Raw genomic sequence first — 26670 nt, forward strand, 5'->3', positions numbered from 1 at the left:
GCATGCGACAAATGTTTGTTACTTCTTATTTTGAAACTATTGGAGGGTTTATGCCACCTGCTTGCTGTAATTACTAAGCAAAAAACAACAACATAAGATTCTTAAGCTCTTTAGGCACAAACAGAGATGATATATTGTTTTTATTAAAAACTGAAACTCTTTTTTATATATTCTTTTCTGGATTGTTTGGGTTCCCTTGAATTCCTGTCAAAACTATTGGACAAACAATTTGTCGGCCATCAGAAACCCTGCTTGGTAACCCTCTATCAATTTTTTCTGACAGTTGGCGTTTTTCGGCCTATTTGTCCGTTTATATCCAGCAAGGTTTTTGGCTCACAAATGATTTTTCTGGAAGAATTTGCAAAATAAACACCCATGAGCTATGAGAGTTTGAAAGTAGAGCAACTTTTTGATGAACAAAAAAAGGAACAACTTATTATTGTCGCTGATTGTTGTTTGTAATGTATTTGTAGTGTGAGTGCGTCTTGCAGGCATTTCGCTCTTACGTAGAAGTTCGCTCTTACGTTACTGTCAGTCTTTTGTAGTCTTGTTTTCGGCTCTATAAATTCTCCTCCGACGAGGAGAATGTGTATCTATCCTACGATATATCATGAAAAACTCATATTGACGCCAGGCTGACTCAGACACAGGCGAGGAAATTGGGTTAAAGAATCTCATTTTGCACGTAATGAAAGGTTTTTTGAATATAATAGCTGCACGTGGCAAATCCTACGTGATTGCAACAGCTGCAAACAACAGGACATTTGTCTAACCATGACGACAGGGAGTGTCCCCGCAGCTGTGGCTGTAAATTCTCAACAACAATAACAAATTGTTGCAAGTAGTATTGGCGCAATAAACAGACCTGATTTAAATTGTTTTTAATTCAATTCAGGGGTGTGTTTAGTGGGTCATATTATTTGGAACCCTCGTGCCGTATTTTTTATAATGATTTTATGTAACTATGTATGGCACGTGCTGTGTATCTTGGGGGGGGGGGGGGGTGTGTTCGGGGGCAGGGAACAAACGGATAATATCTTTTATTATCACAAGATGATAATTAACATATACCCATCAGGTTAGTGTTATATAGCGTTTAGCCTCCAATCAATAACTGAAAGTAGCAAATTGAGCTGCTATATTTTTAAAGGTGGCTATTATGGGAAAAACCTGTCAATCTATGGCGTGTTTCGTCAGTTAGAGGACGCTCACTAAATAAAACGACGACAACTGCCTAATTCGCCATTTGTTTTTGGTGTAAATTAATCTAATGTACACCAAATTAACGAAACAGATTGTTCGGCCAATCAAATTTAAGCATTCGGCGCTGTCACATTTTCTCAGTGGGCTGTGCACCCATTCTGCTCTGTTTTCTTGCTCCCATAAAATTAAAAATGAATCAAACGTTCTACAAACTCTAGGCAAGCATATGAAATAAATATGCCGATACCTGAATGTTTCGTTTAAATTTGACCTTTGAAATGTTCGCTAGCGTCTCAACTTCATGCCACGGACTATATCCGACGTTTAAAGTAAAATGTTGTCATATAAAAAGTTTGATTATATAGATACTAAAATCTTTACACTACTCCGAAGCTGTTTTATGCAGCAGGTGCCGAAGCGCTTTCCTGACCGAAAATTCTGCAAAAGCAATGCAATAGTGAAGAAACGAAATCATTTCACATTTCTCTTTCTTGATTTCATACTTCTACTTTCATATTTAAATCACCTTATAAATTATTCGGATCTCGATTGAAATTAATATTGGGCACCCTTTCTTTTTCGTACTGAAGCTATCTTTATTTATGATGATTTAACCTTTGACTACTGTCAGAATTTATATATGCATATATGAGTCGATTTGCCGCCCTCGAGTTGACCGCATACCCTATAAGGGAGGGGCTTTTCTTGATTGACCATTTTTTCGTGATCTTTTGAGTAATTGGAATTTATGTATGTATATAGGTGTTGAATGTCCGCCGACCCCTCCTCCCCCGCCCCGAATCGGCCAAATACCATTTTAGTGGATGGGTTTTCTTTTAACAGACAGTTTTTAAAAGTCGAATTAATTGATGGTTTTTGTTTTGGCGTCATATACCAATTTTCTGAACATGTTTCAGGCACATGGCTAGCTGGAGAGACACTTTGCAATATTTGGCTGACTGTGGATTACATCAACTGCAACGCCACATGTTTTTCAATACTTGCCATTGGCATCGACCGTTATTGGTCGGTTGCTCACCCGTTCCATTACCGAACAAACATGAGCAAACAATGGGTAGCAGTTTATATATCTTTCATATGGATCATTCCCACGTTGTTATACGTACCTCTCATCTTTATCATCCAGCAATTTAACATCTTTGACCTTTCCAAAAATGGCCGAATTGAAAAATGCCAAGTTCATTTCCGCTCCAACTTTTTCTGGGTTTTCGCCGTCACTTCAGTGAACTTCTGGGTAGTCTTGGTGGTCCTGAGTGTACTCTATATAAAGATTTACAAAGTTACCAAGTTTTTTTGGAGCAGGAGAAGCAACAGGAGCCAGCAAGCGACTCCAAATATTCGTTTGGACCATTCGGGGTCGCATCCCGCGTCGCGACAAAACCAGTCAAGTAGCCAATTGGAATTCGGCGGTGACGCATCAAACAATAATAATAACGTTGACGTCGATGCCCCTGCTGAAGAACGGAATCAACTACCACTTGCAGATGTGCGAAGTAGCCAATCAGAAGAGTACTTGTCAAAAAAGTACACTAAACGATCCTCGAAAGATATGTACTTCAAGATGACTGAATCAAACCTAATTGTCAGCGTGTCAAGCAACCAAATGGCGCCATGTCAGAAGCGAAGAGATAGCAATCAGTTGAAAAATAATAGACACTGGCCGGACGACCCGAAAGCGGTAAAGTTGGCGCCCAAATTCAAAACCGGATCAATTTCACTGGGAGTCCCGTCAACTGATGTGCACCCTTTCCGACGACACTCCTCGGCATGTCCAGGTGATGTTCCAAAAACGGCGGAAACCCCATCAAGTCCTTCATTTCAGGACGCCCGGCTGCGAATCAAACGAGTAAGTGAAGCTATCTTGCGGCTTCCGTTACAGCTAATGGAAAACATGACTGAACAGAAGACATCAATGCGAATTCTGACGTCTATCATGACGTCATTCGTAATCTGCTGGAGTCCCTACAGTGTAGTTGCACTGATTCATTCTTTTGGATCAGAACTGATTTCTGCCCAGTTGGTTGAGATGGTTTACGGGTTCTGTTACATCAGCTGTTTAGTCAACCCGATTGTGTATACATGTGCAAATAAAGCATTCAGAGATGCGTTTAAAAGAATTCTGAGGTTCAATGATTTCCCGTTCTGTTGTCTCAAAACCAAATACAAGATTCCGAGCCCATTTTATGCCACTACCAAGGTCTAGACTAGATGAATAATATTGACTCAAACAAATTCCGCTTTGGAGTATTATTTTTGCCTAGTACACAAATATTTTGATAATTAAATTTTTGCTCAATTCGGGTTTTGTGTTAGTTACATTAGGTGTGAATATCAAGCTGCCGAAGGCTCGACTGAACTCCATAGAGGATATTTCAAGTTTCATTGGCAGTTTTTTTTGTATTAATTAATAGCCGCACAGCGATAGCTGAGGCTATTATTGGCCTTCTCTTGGTTTTTACGACTCGAAGAGGAGTATTGGTTTTCTTAAGGTTTTTTTTTTTACCGGAAGTACTATTCGTTCAGGCGATGTATTGACCTAAAAGCGAAAGTGAGCGAAATTGCCTTGTGAACTAATTTTTTCTGAGCGAGAGAAGTTTTTTGATCATGCGCTGCGTTTAGTGAATGACTTTTTGACTTTGAAAAGTAGTTTTTGACTGAATGGCACATATAGATATCCGTTTTTAGCCGTTTTTTCGTTTAAGTGGCCCAGTTTTTTTGCTTTTAATTTGGTTTTTTGTAGTAATCATTTTTATTCGATGCTGTATTGAATTGTAAACCTCGGAAATTAATACCACAGTTTTTTGGAGAGCCTGAAAATGCGTTTGAAGTTCAAAATTGGCACATATTTCTTGATTTTTTAGTTAGTTTTTGACTTTTTTTCTAGTAATTTCTTCAATTTTGGATCTTTCAGCTGTGTTTTTGTCAAAAATCAGTTAACGTAGCAACTTTCCTTTGACAATTCATATACTCAACGCCTCTTTCTACCTGGATGTAATTTTGTGTTTATAAAATTGTACATATGCTAATCCGATTTTGGTAGTTTTTTCCCAATTTTTCTTTTTTTTGTAATTTGAATTTAATTACTAGAAATAGTCTTTTTGTGCAATATGGGAGACTTCAATAAAAATCTGTTTTTGGCATTCATTTTTTTGGCTTTAAGTTTTTGAAAAACAGTTACTTTTTTTTCATAAATGCAGTCTCAAAAATTTATTGAACATTTTATTCTGCAAAATGTTTTAATATTTTATTTGTTTGAATTCTGCTTTTTCTTTTTTTTGTGTTATGTTCAGGGGATGGACTTTTGTCTCGTTGTCTTTTCAACGTCTCGAACGCTGAACAATGAAATGTATTCGCTTTTCTTGATTTTTTGTAACAAACAATAACTTTTCTAACTTTCAAAAATCAAGAATTAGTCTTTTTGTTACGGTTTTCCTTACATTGTGTCCATATTTATCACATTCTTGTTTGTATCATTCTGGCTTTGTCCTAGCACCTTCATTTATATTCGTTATATTGATTTTTTCAGTTGTTAAAATTTGAATCATTTCAGCTTTTTCTTAGATTTTTCTCGTTTCTTTGGTTTGCAAATGTTTTCATTCAACTTAAGCCAGTACTGAGAGTTTGCTAGAAAACCTTTTCCAAATTTTCCACTTTTTACTATTTATTGCATTTTTCTTTGGGCCTTGGTATTACTTTAAAACGATTTTTGGCCTTTGATTATTATTCTTTTGCTTGTCTTTTCTATGATTAATTTATTTTTTGATTCAGTAAGAAATCATTTTTTCTAGAATATATACATAAAGGAAGATGTATATGTTGTTTTTGTCTTAATTGTAGTGATTAGAGATCTAATTGTGGTGGTTTTTTGATTTTTAAATTTGACCATTCTTTTTTAAAAAAATTCAGCCTAGTTTCTAAAATTGTTTTCTAACGTTTACTTTCGCGATGTTTTTGATAAAAGAATCATGAATTATTTGAGGACAATTGATAGCACTGTCGGTTTTTTCAGCCGGTCCGTAATTTGACCATCCTCATTATTTTGGACTTTTTTAACGTTACCAAACGTTTTCACTAATATTAAATTTTGTTGCATTTTGTCTCTCATGGTGACAGTGGGTTAAATTTCACCAATTGTGAGATCAGACCTGAGGAGGTAATGAGTTAATGATTTAATATAAAAGGTTTTGGTTTCAGCTGCAATTAGGGTTTTCTGTGAATTTTTTGATGCTTCGAGTCGCTTCCGGAATTCTTCCGGCTATGTTTTTTTTATTTCGTCGTCATGATTTTTGTTACGACCATATGACGTCACAGCCACTTTTTGTTCATTCGTTCATGCAATTTCAACTGAATTGCATGTGTGACGTCATTTTTCGCTCTTAGTGGAGCGAGTTTTTTTGTTCATGCGCGTGATTAAATTTTTGGTCACACTTGACTTACCTCACTCTCAAAAATGACTTCCTCAATTTGAAATTGACTTTTATTTACTTTAATTCAAAGAGATAAGGTCAGATGGGTGTGTGTCACTCTAAATGAAGGTTATTTGAGATCAGCTAATAGATGCAGCAATAACATACAGATTTTTAATCAAATATAACATCATCCTTCAATGAAAAGACGAAATTTTTTGGTCTGTCTTTTTTACTGTTTTTTTAGACTGCCGATCTACGAATCAATTGCGGCTATTTTCTGGCAATCTGCCAGCTATGTTTGATTCTTTGCTTGTTCTTCTGAAAATCAACAACGCTGCAACGTGATTGAGCTGCTTTATGTAGGAATAGATAAATAAAAGGTGCGGAAAGTAATTAGAAAATGAACCTTTAATTTGACTAACACATGAATTGCACACTTAAATAACGGAAACTGACATTTTTTATTATGGAGAAAAATATACATTTTTGTAAATACGCAACGTGGGGGTTTCAGCCTGTTCACGCTTTTGCAGCTTCAAATTGCTTTGCTGAATCGGCACTAGCATTCGCAGCGCCCGGAACTTGCTGATTGGCTCCTACCAGTGCCTCAGTGTCAGATTTGGGCTTTGGTTTAGGCTTGGCCTGGTTCCATGCCTTCATCAGTGTGTTGTATCCTCTCTCGATCATGAGCAGAGCGCTTGAGACGACTGTCACGATTGCCCAAACTGTCACAGCCCAAAGTCTAAAAGAAATCAAACATTGGATCCAGCGCGCCACTCCTGTGAAAAAATTTCACGTTTTTAAGTCTGTGGGGGCAAACATTTGGGATTTTGCAGTATTAAATGTTTGCATTGCCGAGTAAGATATAATTGGACTTAGAAATTAACAAATATTCCAACGTATGAGGCTGTAAAAATATCAATTACAGGTGGCCATATTTTAGCGCGCGAGAACAAAAATAGGTTTCGTAAATGCGCACTTATAGAGTATAATTATAAAACACTCTATTCCATCGAATTTTGTGATTCAACGCTTGCATATCATGTCATCAACCTTTGGGCGTCATCTTTTTTGTTGAACATTTCTATTTCCACATAAGATAACACAAATGTATGCACGAAATTCATAAAAAGGATTTTGTGAAATTTTCTATGGAATTAACTAAAATTTTTCTATTTGAATAAAAAAAACTTCACGAGAACAACAAATACTTTGTTCTCCCAGTCGCAACACATAGTAAAAAGGCAGTTTTCCTTACCAATGTTACAAAATGAGAAAATGTTTATTTTGACAAAGTCAAGCAAGTGGGCGCGAATGAGTGTACGTTGCAGAATGCACCACGAACTGCATATTAGTCTAAAGGCAGCATCAATTCTCAAATTATCAATCACTAATTTTTTGCTGCTGTTTTCAGCTTTAAAACCATTCGAGTAATTCTTTAATCGCTAATTTTCTCGTCAAAAAGATTGAAAACAGAGTGCTGAACAATGTGGATATTAAACAAAGGCGAAAAATCAGCAATTGTTGCTACTTAATTTTAGAAAAATTGAAACTCATCAGAAATGGTTCTAATAAAATGGCGGAAAAAACCTATGAATCTGAAAACACAAGCTTTGCTCTAAAATGGTAAGTGGGAGTAAACGTTTGAATGGTAGACTCTTGAAAGCATAAAGAACTTCCTATGCTCAAAATTAATGACTTAATTTCAATCGTTTCTCGATAAGGGTTGGCCATAAAAATTGAATGATTAGTAAATAAAAAGGCTCAGAACAAAGACCGGCTACAAAATTCCGACCCCGCATATCCACAAGTTTGGCTTAATTGTTGACCAAAGGAGGAAGAGGTAGAAAACTTTCAAAAATTTTCACATATTGAACAATAATTGGTGCAAGAATGGAAAAAATTGCCTCTAACTCAAATCACTTATTAAAGAAAACAATGCGGCATTAGTGGTCGTCGAAACTTGTCATAGTGGTCGACGAAGGATTTACATCCAAAACTCAGTCTATTTTTTTGGAACAAAAAATAAATAACAACCAAGCCAAAATAGCTTCAATTAAAACCAAAACAACTAGCTTTTTTGCTAGAGAAAATGGGACCAGTCTTTGATGAGACTCGGCAACAAACAGAAAAAAAAGAACAAAAATGAAGTTAAAAAAAACGTTTGCCTTCTCGAAAGCAAGTAATTCAATGAAAATATTTAGATATCAATTGAAATATTTCAATAATCTTTTTTCATTCCAACCTTATTAAAAAGAAGTTGAGACCAGTCAGATTCCAGAATATGTCGTACGTGTACAATTATAATTGAAAATTCAGACGAAAACTTAAAATTCCGTTAAATTTCACAAAACTGCCTCGAAGCTTTTCAAACCATAATAATAATCCGCAAAGATTAGGATATTGTAAACTGCGCCTTCCCTGAAAACCAATAGAGAGATATGTAACCGCTGGATAGTGACACTGGGTAACATTTTTTCAAAAAAAAGAACAAAGAGAAGTTCAAAAAAACATTCATCTTTTTTTTCTAAAACAATTACTTTCAAAGGCATCAAAACTTAGATAGCAACTGAAATCACCGAATGTAGTTTTTCTTCAAAAAAAATTAATTATCTGCCTTTAATTAGAATATATCACACGTCTACAAAATGAACAAAAAGAAGACAATCAAGAACAAAATACTTACTTTTGACAAAAAATTGTTTTATAGGCGTGAAAAAATGATTATTGCACTAAAAACTTTAGATATATTCAATTATGTCTTTCTTCAAAATCGATGATACGATATACAAGTAGTAGCTAAGGAGACTAGTTACACCAGAACTGTCATTAATCTGACAGGAGCGTAAAAGAAACCTGAATGATGGAAACCTGAATCAGAGCAGTAGCTATTAAAAATCAATGTATTAGAAACCCGATGTGACCTGTTTTCTGCTGATTGTAATCTAGAAAATGACTAAAAAAGAAAAAAATTGCAAAGTTGAATAACTTACTGTACATTTTTAAAATGTGAATTTTTATAGGTCCAAATGACTATAAATTGTCGACTAAAAAACAAAATAGTTTCCCTTGAAACTCCTTAGGAAGTCAGATGGACCTATCATTAGTAAGTTTTGATTTTAGCTGTTACCTTCTATAATTAACGTAAAAAGTTGAGGAAATGCTAAAATGTTATAAAAAACATTGACTGATTACTATCAGACATTTTGGAGTTTAATAAACAACTAATAGACCACAATTAGCCTGATTTTGCCGTTCTTTTTTTCTAACACATAGTATAAAAGCAAAGTTTTCTTTACCAGAGCTGCAAAATGAAGAATTTTTTTTGAAACAGTCAAGCAAGAGGAATCGAATGAGTATACTATGAAGACTGCACCACGTACTGCGTATTAGACTAAAGTCAGCTTCAATTCTCAACGAATAACTTTTTGCTACTGTTTTCAGCTTTAAAACCATTCGAGTAATTCTTTTGACTAGTAGACAGAAAGATATCGCTAAATTTCCCTTCAAAATGATTGAAAACAGAGTGCTGGACAATGTGGATATTCAACAAGGGCGAAAAATCAGCAGTTGTAGCTACTTATTTTAGAAAAATTTTAACTCATCAGAAAGGGTTCTAATAAAATAGCGGAAAATACCTATGAATTTTTTATCAGCAAGCTTTGCTCTAAAATGGTAGACAGGCGTAAACATTTGAATGCTAGACTCTTGAAAGCATAAAGAGCTTCATATGCTCAAAATTAAGGACTTAATGTCAATCGTTTTTCCATAAGCGTTGGCGATAAAATTTGAATGATTAGCAAATAAAAAGGGACAGAAAAAGACCGGCTGTCTAACAGCATTGACACTTTAAGTTAAAACATGGAGTCTCAGTGATGTGCGGTGCGTTTGCACATGAGGTTCCGACCCTGCATATCCACAAGTTTGGCTTAATTGTTGACCAAAGGAGGAAGAGATGGAAAACTTTCAAAAATTCTCACATATTGAACAATAAGTGGTGCAAGAATGAAAAAAATTGCCTCTAACTCAAATCACTTATTTAAAAAAACAATACGGCATCAGTGGTCGACGAAGTTGTCATTATTAGGACTACGAGGCAAGACAAAAAAATCTAATAAGTATTTATATCCAAAATTCAGTCTATTTTTTTGGAAAAAAATAAATAATAACCAAGACAAATTAGTTTCAATTAAAACGAAAACAACTAGCTTGTTTTGCTAGAAAAAATGAGACCAGTATTTGATGAGACTTGGCAATAAACAGAAAAAAAGAACAAAAATGAAGTTAAAAAAACTTTTGCCTTCTCGAAAGCAAGTAATTCAATGAAAATATTTAGATTTCAATTGAAATATTTCAATAATCTTTTTTTCGTTCTTACCTTTATAAAGACATTGAGACCAATCAAATTCCAGAATATGTCGTACGTCTACAATTATAAACAAAAATTCAGACATCCAAAATAGTGGAGTGTGCCATCCCTGAAAACCGATAGGGTGATATGTAACCACTGGATAGTGAGCTGCGTAATATTTACTTTAAAACAAGAACTAAGAGAAGTTTAAAAAAAACATTTCTTTTTTTCTAAAACAATTACTTTCAAAGGCATCAAAATTTATATAGCAAATTTAGATAGCGAATTTAGAATCCAACGATACAATATGCAGTTTGTAGCTAAGGAGATTAGTTAACATGTATAAAAAAACAAAAAGTTGAAGGTTAAAGAATACATTTTATAGAATTTCTCAAACATTTGATTCCAAAGTCGTGAAAAGTTTTAGCTATCAAATCAAATCAGCAAATAACTCATCCATAGCAGCAAGCTGATAAGACCTGTACTAAGGTAAAAATTCTCATTCGACTACAAAAAAATGACAAACAAAGACGAATATCAAAAACTAAGTTTATTCTTTTACAAAAATTCCGGTATAGAGGCTATTTAGACAATAAGCGGTGCACAAAAAAAATACCATGTGTTCATTTGTGCCTTTCTTCATCAACAATGATTAGATATGCAGCTTGTATTTGTTGAGAGTAGTTAACAAGTGGACAAAAAACAGCAAAACGTTTATTTGTAAAAACATCTGTATACTTTTTTAAACATTTGATTTCGTAGTCAAGAAAAACTTTAGCAATCAACCGAAAACAGTAGATATTTTCCTTTGTTGATCGATAGGAAGACGCTAAGATCTGTATTATTTATCCATATTTTCTCAAACGACTAAAAGGAACGACAATCAACGACAAAAAACAAAAAAAACAATCAGTTCTGCAATTAATAGTTGAAGCTGTGAAACCATAATCTATTCACAAAAACACAATCTGTTCAATCGTGCCTTTCTGTTAAATGCCCAAAAGACGACACCTGAACTGTCATTACCTGACAAGAGCGTAAAAGGAACCTGAAAGTTGGGAAATTGTCCAGAATTTGTAAAATGTGAACGAAAACGCGTAGTATCAAAGTAGAAAAACCATTACTTGAATTTTAAAACCTTAGTAGGTATTAAATATTAATCGATTAGAAACCGACGTGACCTGTTTTCTGCTGATTGTAAGCTGAAATTTGACAAAAAAGAGAAGAAAGTCGCAAAGCTGAATAACCAACTGTTAATTTTAAAAATATGGACTTTTAAAAGTCAAAACGACTATATGTTTTCGACTAAAAAATAGGGTCCCTTAAATTTCCTTAGGAACCAAATGGACCTTTTATAAGTACATTTTTATTTTAATTGTTACTTTCTGTAATAAACGTTAAAAAGTGGGGAAATGCTAAAATGTTATAAAAAACATTGACTGATTACTATCAGACATTTTGGAGTTTAAGAAACAACAAATAGACCACAATTAGCCTAACTTTTGCAGATCTTCTATTGGGAACACTTGGTTGTTCCGAATATAATGGAGTTGGTTTTTTTTTGACAAAAAGTCATTATATCAAAGATAGAAGATGCATTTTGCCTAAATAAAGAGTTTAATTTGCGAGTAATTTGCAAACTTTTAGTTCAAGTACACTCTCAAAGGACCCAACAATAAAACTAGCATGTTTTGCAGTCAGCAATTTTTAGGTGTGTTAATGTAGTAAGTTATGTAAACAATGTGGCATACAAATTCGTATTTCGAGCCAATTTTGATGGAAAAAAGGCTTAAATTTGACAACTTATCAAAAATTTTAGCCAAAAAATTGGACCAAACAGTTGAAAATTACTCTTGGTTTTAGAGGAAAAATCAACAACACTATGGTTACCAATTTTTATATTTTTTCAGCAAAATTAGCAAAATTGCATTAAAATACGGAAAAGGTAAACTGAAAAAAACGAAAATTAGTATCAAATGTTTACAAATGTTTGAAACTCGATAACTGTGCGGAAAAACCCAAATTCGAAAAAAAATCGGTTATAATTTTAGTAAATTTAAGAGCATTGTTATTAACAATTTTATCGCAAAATTTCTGTCTAAAACATTGAAAATGTGAATAAAACAACGGATATCCGTCTACTATTCACCAAATTTTCAACCATTATAACTCTCTTTCAAAAATGAAAATCGAGATAAAATTAACTCTACATTCTATGCTGGACGGGTTTTTTGATGATACCACTTACAACCATCTAAGATGAGTATATCAGTCGGCAAAAATTTTCTGAACAGAAAAAAACCTTTTTGTGTATATAGTTCCTCGCCCACTAAAGTGGGTCGGAACAATTATATTTTTCTTACCACATAAGTACTTTGTTTTTGCTTTTTTTGAATAACAGCAATAAGTTTATGAAAAATACTTTTTTAAATCTTTTCTTGACAAGGGTTGTCTGGAATCAACTTGCTTTGTAAAATTCAACTCTCATTGAGCTTAGTAGGTGAAAGTACTATTCAAAATAATAAAGACACTTCTATTTTAAACGGCTGAAAAAAAGCATTATATACTTGTATAACTTAGAGTAATTAAAAAACCGCCTTAAGAAGATGCTCGAAAATGAATATTTTGAACACTAGGTTGAGAGAAAACATAGAAAAACGTACTGAAAACGTTAAAATATTTGAAATTATTTTAAATTGAACAATCTTTATCTGATCGAGGAGGCAATTATGTGATTTAACAAGCAAAATTAATCACAAAAATGGCTTCATTTAATTGTGAAGAAAACTGATAATAAATAGTTAATACCTGCTCAGTTTTTCTTGCGAGTATCTAAAAAGCAGAACTATTCGAAGTTTTTTAAATTTGATCTTATGTATCTAACTTTCTTTTTAAAATTGACCAGTTAAATAAAATAATGTAGTTATGGTCTGTAATAATTTTTTCAATGAGTTTCATTATTGCTATAAAATTAACATAACTATCGAAAAAATAATGCTAAAAAGGTTAAAAGTGGTCAAAATTTCAGCAATATTTTTGATTTTCAACGAATTCTGATCCAAATGATTTTTACACCATTCAAGTCCTTAATACAAACATGCCTAACTTAAAAGTCTATAAAGCAACAGGAGGCTCGGTAATGTGCGTTTGCACATGATGTTCCGACCCCGATCAACCACCTTTTTCACTTAATTGTCCATCAAATAAGGAAAAGAACTCTTTTAGAGGTTCACATTTTGTTCGAAAAAAACTGATGCAGTATTTTTAAAAATAGTTTCAAACTCAAACAACTAAGTGAGTTAAGCAATGCAAAATTAAAGGGCCAATGAAATTTGCCAGTAATAAGACTGCGAGACAAAACAAACATTAAAATCAAATATAAACAACAATCGCTAATTACGACCGAAATTCGATGTCTATTTAAAAAAGATACTTAAAAACGAAGTCCAAAAAATATCAGATAAAATTTAAACTAACCAAAATAACATATACTTCATTAGAAAAAACATAGGACCTGTCTTTAATTAATACTAGGAAACAATTCAAAGATGTTGAAGCCATAATCCATTCACTAAAAACCAAATTCCTTCAATTGTGCTTTTTTTAACACGATGGTCTCATATGTGACTCTCCATTAATGAGAATAGGTAAAAAGTGGAAAAAAAGAAGAAAAATTGGTAAAGTTAGAAAACAAAAGTATATTTCTGAAAACCATTAATTTCGAAGACATCAAAAAAACTTTAACTAATAAAATAAAAAAGTTTACTCATACATTTATTCCTCCGCAAATTTGATTGAGACCTGTCTTTCTCCAGAGTTGGCCATTCGAGTGCGACTACAGAATAAAAAAAAATTAAAAAAATACTAATCAAATTTTGCTAGTGAAAATCGTCGAAGCCGTTAAAATCATAAGCTATTCACTGAAAAACATTTATATTATTCAATTGGAACTTTCTCAAACAAAAAAAGATTTTATAGGTGGCGAGTTATTACTAACACTTGGTAATAAAGGGACAAGAAAGACAAATATGCAAAGGCGTAAAAACGTTTTTTTCTTAAAAACATTTGTTTTTAGAGTCCTAAAAACATGAGCTATCAATTCAAATCATTCAAAAGTTTCATAACATCTCCATAGAAAGCCGTTGCCATTAAGAACTGTCATTATTCACAAAGTATTAGCAGCCATCTGAGATATTTAAATAGTTTTATTTATGCATCCAACGGAAGCCATTAGGAATTCTCATTTTTAGGACTTCTCAAAGCCATTAGGACTTCTCAAAGTGTCATTCATCTACAAAAATAACGACAAATAAAAGGCAAAATTGCAAAAATCAAATGAACTTTTCGAGAAAATGATGTCAAGGCCGTTAAAATTTTAATCTGTTCAACAAATTTTTTTTGGATATTTGCAACTGAGCTTTCTTTCAACACCTACATTGTGATATAAAGCTCTCATTGTGGTGATAACCTGAATTGTTTTATTTTAATTTTTCACAAATTCACAGATTGTGACAGCACAATTTTGTCTGTATTTAGGGCAAGTTTATACAAAGTGGGCTAAAGATGCATATTTGATGCCATTATTGATGAAAAAAGGGGTGATTTTTAAAAAAAACTAAGCCAAAGTTTTAGCGAAAATTTTAGACCAGACAGTTCAGCAATACTATTTTTTAAATCCTAACATAAGTTTAGCTAAGTTAACGAAAAATTTTAGCAAAAATACGGAAAATGTGAACAAAAACAGTGAATCACTCAAGGAGATCGGTCTAATATTCACAACAATTTAAACCTCGTTAACTCCGTGAAAGAAGCGAATTTCAGAAAGGTCTTTTTAATCTTAAATTCTACGCCGGACGGGCTTTCTAATGATACCACTGACAACTCTCTATGAATATATCAATAGGCCAAAATTGACTGAACAAAAAACCCATTTGATTATATCGTTCCTCCTCCCACCAAAGTGGATCGGAACAAAAATAACTTAACAAAAATAGAGAAATTTATGTCATGTATTGGAAATCGAGTATGACCAGATGTTCCGTGTCCAATATGTGGTAAATTGTGGTCCAATTTTTTTATAGAAAAAGACAAGTTCTTGTATGAATAAAAAGGTTATTGCAAAAACTTGATTATTAACTGGGAACACAAGAAATTCAATTTTTCGCAGGTGTTAGTGTCCTAAATTTTTTGAACCGAAGAAAGTTTTATTAATTTAAACGCACGTACAATAAGTGACTGTTATGTTTAGATTCTTCAAAATTGAGGACATTGCAGCCCATAGCGGTATTCAGTTTGTTGATATCTGAACGGCTGTTAGCTTAAAATTATGATTTGAAGGTCATGAACCAGAAAACGCTTATTTTAATTTTATTTCACTACTGGATTAACATATCCTTAAAAAGCAAATATTGATAGAATTCTGTCAATTCATAGAATTCTGTTCATAAAATCAAAAAAATTGTTTGAAACTTTACTTTGAAAAAATTATTGACATTTTGTCAGAGTAATCAAAACATTGTGACATCTGAAACAATATGCTGATATTGAACTTAATTTTGAATTAGAGATAATATTTCACGTGTCGCGGTACAAAAAATTTTAAGTATTCATGTTTTTTTTGTGTATTTTGAACAGGAGCAGTGACGTGAACGAATTAGACAAGTGTGAGTTGGGGAGGGAAAAGACAGGAAGCAAATTAATCTTCCGAAGGAAGTCACCATTCAATTCCCATTTCCACTTCTCCCAATTAAAATAGAATTTAAGCTGAAGCTGATGAAATCAAAGAGAACATAGGAGCATTGGTGGATCGTGCTCGTATCACTGGCCGACAGGGCGCTTGACCTACCCCCTTCACACAACACGAACTTCACACGACAAATTAAATTCCATTGAGCACGTGGCATTTTGATGTCATAACGGGGTGATAAAACACCAGAAGCAATTCAGCTATTTGCGGTCGCAGACAAAAATCACTAGGCGAGGGCGAGCAAGTGAGGGGAGGGAGGGGGAGGGAATATTTTGGGTGAAAACCGAAAAGGAAATGATAGGTAACAGTAGTTTTATCCGACGATCTTTAGTCTTATTTGTCAAGAAATCAACAGAATCAACAGAAATAGATCAACAGAATAGATCTAAAACTTCTATCTGAAAACTCTCAAATCTAAATTTTGGTCGTCGGTTAATCCCCTTGTCGGCCTATTTGGCGGTCACTGAGACGACTATATTATTGTACAAGCCTTTTTAGCTCTTATTTTCCGAATTAAATCACATGCTCAATTTAGCTTGTCTCCCAGAATTGACCATCTGTTCGCAAGAGTAGGCTTTGGGACAAAGAGTTGAAATACCAATTAAGCGTAACCAAATTTAGATAAGAATTAGTTCTAAATTGAAAGTGTCACTGAAATGGCAGTCAACTTGCGTCAGCAGAATTTAGCAACACTTGCATTGACATTTTTAAGACTCACTGTACTTGGCAAAGAATCACATGTATTGCGTGAATAAGTATGACAAGAAAAAGACCATCTCAATGCTATGAGCAGTTCTAATTATTCACTTTTAAAATATGAACTGCCAAAAAAAAAATGAAGACAACAAGCTTTGCTTACTTGGCTAAGTACTAGCAAATACGGCCGAAGGGTGTGCAGAGCTTAAAGAGAAAGCACGAGGTCTTCAGAAAACTCAATTATAAACTTTCATTACGCTGTTTTACAACCAAACTTGCAAGAAAAAGAAAGGCGTTCTTGAACAAAATTTTTTCTATGCAAGTGTTTAGTTGAAACTAAGTTTACAACTAAATTGCTAGAAACCCGTGTTCATTGCTTTCAGTCAAAAAAAATGCATTCTGTAGTTAGTGCCAAAAAATATTATCATTGTGTTCGTTTGTATTCAAGTGAAAAGATCGCATTTTTAATCTAGTAGCTAGATGAAAAGCTGCTGATCTTGACAAAAACAGACTAAACTTGACTGCACCAGCTTGTTCTGCTAGAAAAAAGATGGAACCAACTAAATGGGTCCTTGCAAAAAATGCTTCAATCTTAATACTTCCTATTTCATAAGTTTGCATATTTCATTCATTTCTGTCAGCTCAACAAACACTTTACAGATTTGAGGAGCAGTTCAGTTGACCTATCCATCCTAATCGTAAAGCAGAACACAATTTTTTGGTTATCCTTTGATCTGAATTCAAAGAAATGGAAAAAGGAAGTCAGAAATGCACTGTAATAAAATAATCCACCGTAAAAAATAAAAGCTACTATCGGAAACGAATTCAATGGAAAAAAATATTTTAAGATCAGTTTGCATACTCCAAAGATCATACTCCTCACGCACGCATCAGTTAAATTGATAGGTAATAAAGTCTTCAACTAGTTGTAAAAATTAAAGGGTTAAACTCAGGATGAACACGTTTCGTTAAAGCGTTTTATAATTAAAAAGAAATTAACTGTTTCTATTCTTGCGGAGTTGATGGAGAATAACGCGGACTCCAATGCGGTAAAAAAGGCGCTTTTTTAAGACCAAAAGCTAATAAAGGTGTTTCTGTTTAGAGGTCGAATTTACTTTCTTATGTTTTTTCCATCAAAATCAAGGCATTCTGAGATGGTTGAGCTTCATATCTAAACAAATCATTGCAAATCCCAATCAAGCATTGACTTTAGAATGGCGTGACAAGCAAACTTTAATGCTACATTGTATAAACGCCAATTTTATTTGTTCATTTTGTCGTTGTTAGAGTATACACTCTAGTAAATAAGTTGTGATCATAAGATGGAGCTTGAACTGATAGCTCAATATAAGAGAGAATAGTAAGACTCTCGCAATGTGGACCAGTTGGCTCAGAAGAGAGCACAGGATTGCAATCAATTAAGAGATTGTGGGGTCGCAACCCACATAGGTCCCAAACTTTACTCTCACTATAATGGCGTTGACATAGAATCAACATAACGAGCAAAAGAGTTGCTCTAATAGTCGTCAAGTATATTTAGTAGCTAAAATTAGTACTTGATTATCATAAATCAAAATCGAACAACAGCAATATCAGCAAAACAGTGTTACGACTTATATACGACATGATCAAGTTGCATCAGATTCTTTACGATTGGTTTGGGAATCAACATGTTTTTAATACATGTTTTTGACGAACTTCCATATTTAAACGAACTTCCATATGGTTATAAAACTTTTTTTGACATCAAACAAACACTGAAAAGCATGTAAAACCACCTGACTAGCAGCATAAAATGAGCCTGTAAAACTAACACAAGTTAGTCGAAATTGCTGTTTTTGTCGTATTAAACTGAAAAATCTTGAGTACTAAAGAACGAGTCTTTGAGTTGTAATTCACTTTTTATCGTGTCTTTTTTCAAAATAATTTTAGTGATTAAAGAGTTTTAACAATTTTTGACTGGTTGAAAATATAGTTTACTTTGATATTCTCAAACTATCTTTTTTGAAGAAAAAAATCTTAAGTAAGAGGAACCTTGTACAAGCTACATAGTTGGTTGCACAAATTGCGTTATTGGTCTACAAAAAACCCAAAGTGCGATGATAACAGAATTTTTTTGGTTTATTCCAAAGGGTTCCTCAATTTCTTAACAAATCATAGACAAAAGTTGTTTGCACTATCCAGTAGCTAAGACATTTATCCAGAACTGGACGGAGAGGATTTTGCATTTTTGATATATTTTTTGATTTTTTGACCAAACCTGAAACCAAAACAGGGATGATTGAAATTGAATTATTTTGTGTTCTGAACAAAGCAAATTGTGCAACAGCTAAGCTCAAAGAATATATATTTGGCCTAATTGAGTAACAAGTATTGCAATAGCGCAGTACAAGGGACAATACAGTTCACAAAAGTCAAAGGAAAGAATGTAATATCCAGATAGATTTGAAACCGTTGAATTAAACTGGGCGGCGTAAAGCTTTCCTTGTCTTTGATAAGAGAGCAGCTAATACACATTCCTTTATGAGCTCTTTTCCTTCGCTCAACTTTGCCACTTTTACACCTGGTCGCTTGTTTGATCATCCAGCATTGTTATTAAATGCGATTCAGTCGAGCTATTAGCGTAGAGAAAAAAGTGCGGCAACTTTCTACATATTTTTTGCATTCCATACACTCTCGTTCTAATAGATATTTTAGTGAGCTGGAATAGCAGAGAATTTTCTAACGCTAATTTTACATTAAAACCGTTCGTTTAAACATTGTTGAATTAATTTGACTGCCCCCGTTGAGGTTCAAAACCCAAGACAGGTTTTGACCACACCAACTTTAGTCGTGGACAGTGGGGCTCCAGACCGTCTATACCCAGAATGAGTATCAGCCAAAGCAAACACATTTTGGCCGCTCTCCGTAAGTCCAAAAAGACTTTGGCCTTCAATGGCTAGAGTTTAGAGACTTTGTCTAGACCATCGGCCCGACCGAACAGACCCTAGACCAGCCCTTTGTTCAGACCATCGGCCAGACGGATCAGACCCTAGGCCAAACCGTTGTTCCGACTATTGGACAGACAGAACAGATCCTGGTCCAGAACGTTGTCCAGGACCTTAACCAGACGGAACAGACTCTTGGCCAGACCATATTCCAGTTCATTGACCAGACTCACTCAAACGTGCAGAAGCGTCTAATAAAACTTATAGTTTACTCCTTTCATTTTTTGAACAAGAATTAAATATGAGATTTTAAAGAAAAAATTAGTGAAGAAACCATCGATTTAAAAGCTAATGCGAATTTCAAAAATTCATTTGATGAAGTAGTCTTATAACCCAGCAGTAGATGTTGGTTGCCAATGCTGGGTTGTTATTTTGAAAAACAGTCAATGCAGGACATGTTTATGCACTTTGCAGAGGACCGGCTTCTCTTTTGGCTTGACCTCTAAGCCCTGAATATGGGTATCGCCCCGACCAAACTGACCCGAATGTGGTTATTGACCAGACCAAACTGACCCAAATGTGGGTATTGGCAACACCAAACAGACCAAAATGTGCGTAATGGCCGGACCGAACAGACCAAAACTTGCCAGAGGCCATACAGAAGATGCGACCCATTTTTTCCACACCACTGAGTTGGGTCGCACCGGAGACTCCTGTCGGCGACCCAACTCGGTCTGGCCACTACCTGTCTTGGGTCGCGGACCTCATCCTGGGTGTCTTATTAACGTTTAAATACCAAAAGAAGATAGCTCTACCAATGAGGCTCGAAAATTAAGAACTAACGAGTCGCCTTCCATGTAGAAATTGTCCTTCCACTGATAGAGAGCTTCGATGTGTTGCACTTGAGTGAGCTGAATGTCTGGTTTGCGAATAGAGGCATCTATGTCCAATGCTGTCTCATTGCTCTCCATCAGCGAAATCTGAATCAAAAACAAACTAACTAGAGTTCTAAGACTTTTTTTGTTACTTGGCTTGTTGATTTTTATCAGTTTTTTGTTGCAAGAATGAATGACTAAATTTGGCAACGCTTTCAAACTGGATGTTTAAAAAAAGGGGCTTACCTGTTACGAACTCCCAGTGCAATTCAGAGGAGCGCATATTAAATCGAATTTTTGATTTAAATTCAAACAAGTATTGGTCCACAACCAACTTAAAAGTAGTTTTCTTTTATAGGCAAAAACAGATTTCCTTGCTCAAAAACTAACGCTTAAAAACAATTCGATCAAATTGCAAAATCGAAAAAAAGCAGTCAGTGACTTCCATCTCGTAAAAGTAATCGTCAAAAACTTTTTTTCTTAGGTTTTGCGCCCTGGATAAGATATTTTTCCAGAATTTGGTCTCTGATCAGATTAATTTCAAACGTTTGCTCTTTCATCAAACCATTTTGAACACTTTGACCTCAGATCAGTCTATTTTCCAGACTTTGACCTCTCGTCAGAAAATTTTGACCCCTCTAGACCCACCTGACCAGACATTTCTCCAGAATTGCTACGAAATTACATGTACGAACGAACAGCTTAATGGGCAACATCAATTAATAACCAAAAGATTAATGTATAATTTTGATTATTTCAATAAATGTTCCTGATTATTCTGAAGGCATGTAAACATTAACCTTTCGGTTAGATTATTAATTTACATGTTTGAAAAAAATATATTTAGGGAGGACATTGGACCCACGCTATATCATACCCTTTTAATATAAACTTTATAACTTCGGAACCATTATATACGTTTAGCTAACCTCTAGTTCAAACCGGATTGCATCGATGTTTCCGAAGTCCATGAAAATGTTCTCACTCATGAGGAAGAGAGTTCTGAAGTTGCTGCTGATGAGATTCATTGAGAACCCATCCACCAACAGATTTTGGGTTAAGTCCCACTTCAGATGGGTCATTGCACCTGGGAAACTGGACGCTGCGAACCTGGAAACACAATTTTCCACTTTTTAAAAATTTATAAAACGTAGATTCAAAAAATTCCAACCATAAAAAGTCAACAAAAACATAAAAAGATTTTCCTTGAACTACCAGTAGAAATAATTTCTAAGTCCGTGTACCTGTCGGTCTATTGGAACACGTTCATGTAATTTGATCATTTCGCTATTCAATTTCTCCTTAAAGTTATTTTGTTTTCACTTTTCGGACATCTATTGATGAGCTGCTCCTGTCAATTCAGATTGACACATACTTTTTCTCAATAAAATTGAATTTTTGAAGAATTCTTTTCATTTCATATTTTTCCAAGATTATGAACGATACAATAGAGTATTTGGCAAGTAAAACATTTCTGGAATATAAAAGGCTTTGGAAACAGTTGTTCAACTTTTACTTCTTTTGTTAGAAGATTCAGAGAGAGCGAGAGCAAACGAACGTATATTGTGCACAAGATAAGCTTGACATAGCTTGACTTTACTTATTCAACGCATAATTTAATATAAAAGAAGCTTTGAGGAGCAATAGATAACATGAGAATGGATTAAATGAGACGCCCAGGTTCGAGAGTTTAAAATCACTTGATGGAATTGTTAGAATGTGTTAGAATGTTGAAGTAAAACACTATAGTTTAAATTTGCAAACGATATGCTTGACATAACTTGACAAGATGCTCTACTTGTTGAACGTATACTTGTTTAGAGAAAAAAAGGTTCGAGGAGCAAGAAAAAAGTAGTGAGAATGAGTTTTAAAAGATACCAATTTTCGAGAGCTTAAGACCAGTTGCTATAATCTCCTCCTGCAAGTAGGAGATTTTGGTTAAAATTCAGTACTGATCAATTTCCACACTAGTTGCGCCTGCTTAGACCCCAGATTATGGGCCCAAACCCTAGTATCTGAGATTAACCGTATTGGACAGAGAAATTATTTTGAAAATTTGAAAGAGATTTTGCTCAATTTAATAAGAGAGTTAGGTCAAGGGGAAAAATCTAATGTAAATGGTTCATACGATAAGCCTGACTTAGATTGTCAGGAAGCTCTACTTGTATAACGTATACTTTTTTGTGAAAGGAAGAAAAAAACATGAGATTGGGTTGAAAAAGATACTCAATTTGGAGAACTTAAGACAAGTTGGTGTAATGGTTAGCACACTAGGCTTGCAAGTACGAGATGCTGGTTCGATTCCAGTACTGATCCATTTTCACAGTAATTGCGCCTGTTTAGACCCCCTAACATTTTTAGATATTTTTAAATTATCCCTAATTGTCTAAAGCTGACTTTGATGATGCCATGATTACAATTTACTCTGAAAATAAAATCTGCTCAACATAATTTTTCTGATTAAATCATGAATATGAAGATAATCAAATCTGAAAAAAATTTGATTTAAAAAGGTCAATTTTCAAGAAAGAGAAAGGTTTGAATCATGGTGGGAGGGGGAGGAGGGTGTCTACTGTGAAAATTGACCAGCAGTGGATTCACAAAAAAGATTTTTGTCAAGCTACGCCAAACTGATCTATTTCATAATTCACCTTAGGTTGTTCGCTCTCAAATATGAAACATTAGGTTTCAGATGAGTTGCATTGTCTTATGGAGATGAAAAAATCTGAGTAAGTAGGCTCAGGTCTTTGTTCCCCGGGTCGAGAAAAAATGCAAAAATATGTAAGGTAAGCGGTGAAAAGTTAGTTTTTTCTCCGCAAATTTCGTACGTAATTTTGCGGTGAAATGCGGTGAATGCGGTGAAATTATGTATGTTCACCGCTAGACTAAGCGGTGATCTTACTGAAATTCACCACAATTTAGCGCTAAATTAGGTAATTTCACCGCCCTTACAAGGGTCCGAACCTCTCACCTCCTGCATGTCATCCACTTCTTCTTCCACTGCGCCATCTCTCACTAAATTCTAATATTTTTTGTTTGAATATAAATCGAATTCAGTCTACTTTCTGCAAAACATGTGCGGTGAATTTTTGTAAGATTTGCAATTTTTAGCGGTGAAATTACATGTTTTAGCGGTGAAATGTGGTGAATTTATGTAAGTTCACCACTAAGTTGAGCGGTGAATTTATGTAATTCCACCGCAAAATTCAGCGGTGAATTTATGTAATTTCAGCGCTACCAGGCGATAAAGTTTTTTTTCACCGCATTCATCGCCTGATTTATGTAATTTCACCGCATTCACCGCTTATCTTACATAATTTTGCGTTGAATGGAGGTGACACCTCGACCCGGGTCATGATCAGGATGTGATTAGCTCACGCTAAAAGGTGGGGTATTATGCGTTCAAAGTTACACATGGACCACTGATGAGGACGCCTTTCAAAGTTCGCCTATCGGCTGATCTTATGGTTAAAGGTCTGAATGCCTCATGTCAGATTGCTTTTTGGTTTTCTCGATGCTAGCTGATCATTGTCTGCGTGTGAATGTGTAATTTTGAACACCTCAGCTTTCATTGTGATAAATATATCTACCCTAATGGTGAATAAATTCAAACCTTGCATGTATCATCCGGGATTGAAAAGCAAAGTGTGAGCGATTTACAACCCAAGCTGAGTTTCGCTACTGACTCATATGTCGAGGTCAAAACAAGAAAACAGGTGTGGACTAATAAGAACATACTGATCGGAAAGCTGGTCGTAGTCTGGATGAATTATGCCCCAGGCACCGGACTGGTCCATAGGAACAGTTATATGAGAGATGGTAGTCTGCTTGTTGCTCCAGTCTGCGGGCCCCTTCACCAACACCACCGTTAGCTGAAAGACAGTATGTTTAAAAAAGTGCATAGTTTTATTTATAATAGTCACCCTTTCCTTACAAAACTGCTTCAATTAGCCTGACATTTTATTTCTTGGATTTATATGTTAAATGTTTAGTGCAGTTCGATAACCCAACTTTCCGAAAGGGCAATTATGAGTAAGTGCTAATTTGCAATTAGTTTTTCCAATTCTCTGAATTAGTAATGCGAGGGTCCTTTACTTTATAATTTACCCTGGGTGAAAATTTTGGCATACAAATTAAGATTCTATGGTTCCATATAAGACATTGCAAATTTCGCAGTTAGATTTTGCCCAGAGTTTTCCCAGAACCATATATGGTTTTTGTATGATTTGTAAAAAAAATAACTGATCTCTTCACAGTCTCCTAGATCCATATATCCAGACTCTTAATCGTTCTCTTTTTAGTTCATACTGTTATTGCGTCAACTATGGAATACTAAGTAGCACCTCCAAAACGCAATCTTCATCAAAGATAGCAGTTAACGAAATTTGCGATGTTGTGATACATAGTGCGAAAGTTTGCCTTTTCCTTTAATTTTTGGTTATTTGGGGATTCAACTAATTTTTATATAAAGTATAAGACTTAAACAGAGCTGACGTTTTGACATGCTTGACATTGCCTGAATGTAAAATAAAGAAAAATTTTTTTCACAAAAATTTTGCGCTTTTATGACAGAAATAATTTTCTGACTTGCTCGACTACCTTATGAACTTTAATGGAATGCACTAAAAATTTTCATATATGGCCTAATGTGACCATTATCATATAAAAACTTTATTTTTCTCAAGGACACAAAAAAAATGTTTTGACTATTTATATTTTCCTAATAATTTTCTTAAGATGTTATAATAAGTAAATTTTTATTTTGCTAAGATTTTTATGGTGCTGATCTCGGGTAAGTTTTCTTTCTTCCCTGTCTAATTGACAATTTGTTATGAACTTACGGTAAACATTGAAAAACACGGGTGCAATTCTGCCTTTTTTGGTGTATTTTGTTTCCTAACAGATAGATTGTCTACTTTGAAGAATTGCAAAGGGTCATATTTATCCAAAACTATTAAATTTGAGTTAAAACGTGGTCAAGCATTTTAATACATAACGTAATTCGTAACGCAGTTGTCTTCTTTTATTGGCAAATATTGCAAATAAAAGAGGAATATTTGCGGAAAAGCAGAGGAATAATAGAAATGGTTAGAAAAGGCAAAAGAGTGGACTAAAAGTATGATGGACTAAAAGTGGACTAAATTTGACTTGAATAATTGAGTTTTCAAAAAAAGAGTTTAGACTGTTGACAACCAAATTAAAAACTTGAGCAATCTCAAAAAATGTCACCGCAAACTCTCGGTATAAACAGTAAACTTTGAGAGAAATATACAAAAACCGTTATATTAAAGCGTAAAATCTTCAAAATTAAAAAAATAGATGTAGGATGCATTTAAAACTTAATATTTTTCCAAATTTGTGAAATAAGCTCCCAAACGTACATTTAAATGATAGAATCTCTAAGATTTATAACAAAAAAATTTGATTTGATAAAACCGCACTTAAACCTTGAACAGATGAACAATTATCTGAAAATTTATTATATGAACAATTATTATACTAACAATTATCAACAACTGAACAATTAGCGACAGCTGATCAAAAACAGAATTTTCACTCCACTTTTTTCTCTTTCTCTCTATCCCACTCTGTGAACTATTCCGAACTATTTGAACATAAACGCCATAATTTCTCTCTTTCTCTCGGCTTCTGATTTTTCAGTGCGGCGTTGGTCTTAAAATCTTGCAACAAAAATTGTCACCACTTCTTTCTTTGAGTGGTAACAGGAGCGCAATAATAGCCAACTGAGAGCAAGACAGGGTTATCAATCATTTATGATTTATTAGGTTCCATACTAACATCATATGTGAGATTACCAATCTCACACACAGAGATTATACTTTTTTGAGCGTGAATTGTTGCGCTTTATGAATGCTTCAACACCTCTTTCATCTTATACAAGTTTCATATATAATAATAATGATAATAATAATAATAATAATAATAATAATAATAGTAATAATAATAATAATAATAATAATAATAATAGTAATAATAATAATAATAATAATAATAATAATAATAATAATAATAATAATAATAATAATAATAAAAATAATAATAATAATAATAATAATAATAATAATAATAATAATAATAATAATAATAATAAAAAAAATAAAAATAATAATAATAATAATAATAATAATAATAATAACAATCATAATAAAAATAATAATAATAATAATAATAATAATAATAATAATAATAATAACAATAATAATAATAATAATAATGATAATAATAATAATAATAATAATAATAATAATAATAATAATAATAATAATAATAATAATAATAATAATAATAATAATAATAATAATAATAATAATAATAATAATAATATTAATAATAATAATAATAATAATAATAACAATAATAATAATAATAATAATAATAATAATAATAATAATAATAATAATAATAATAATAATAATAATAA

General features: G+C 33.6%; 2 protein-coding genes across 2 annotated transcripts in view; one reads left to right on the forward strand and one right to left on the reverse strand.

Moving 5' to 3' along the window:
- Window positions 1-3522, forward strand: part of LOC142353481 (muscarinic acetylcholine receptor M2-like) — a 44085-nt gene extending 40563 nt beyond the window's left edge. Inside the window, exon 2 of the mRNA XM_075405737.1 lies at window positions 2121-3522. Within this exon, the coding sequence (XP_075261852.1) occupies window positions 2121-3427 (1307 nt within the window). The 3' untranslated portion in view covers window positions 3428-3522. The remainder of the gene's footprint in view (window positions 1-2120) is intronic.
- A 2504-nt stretch (window positions 3523-6026) lies between these two features.
- Window positions 6027-26670, reverse strand: part of LOC142353024 (uncharacterized) — a 65116-nt gene continuing 44472 nt past the window's right edge. The window contains exons 5-8 of the mRNA XM_075405214.1: window positions 23967-24100; window positions 21158-21338; window positions 20197-20333; window positions 6027-6375 (exon numbers count right to left, since the gene is read on the reverse strand). Coding sequence (XP_075261329.1) covers window positions 6153-6375; window positions 20197-20333; window positions 21158-21338; window positions 23967-24100 — 675 coding nt within the window. The 3' untranslated portion in view covers window positions 6027-6152. The remainder of the gene's footprint in view (window positions 6376-20196; window positions 20334-21157; window positions 21339-23966; window positions 24101-26670) is intronic.

The sequence above is a fragment of the Convolutriloba macropyga genome, chromosome 14 (genome assembly GCF_964194025.1).
Source record: "Convolutriloba macropyga chromosome 14, txConMacr16.3, whole genome shotgun sequence".
NCBI classification, from domain to species: Eukaryota; Metazoa; Xenacoelomorpha; order Acoela; family Convolutidae; genus Convolutriloba; species Convolutriloba macropyga.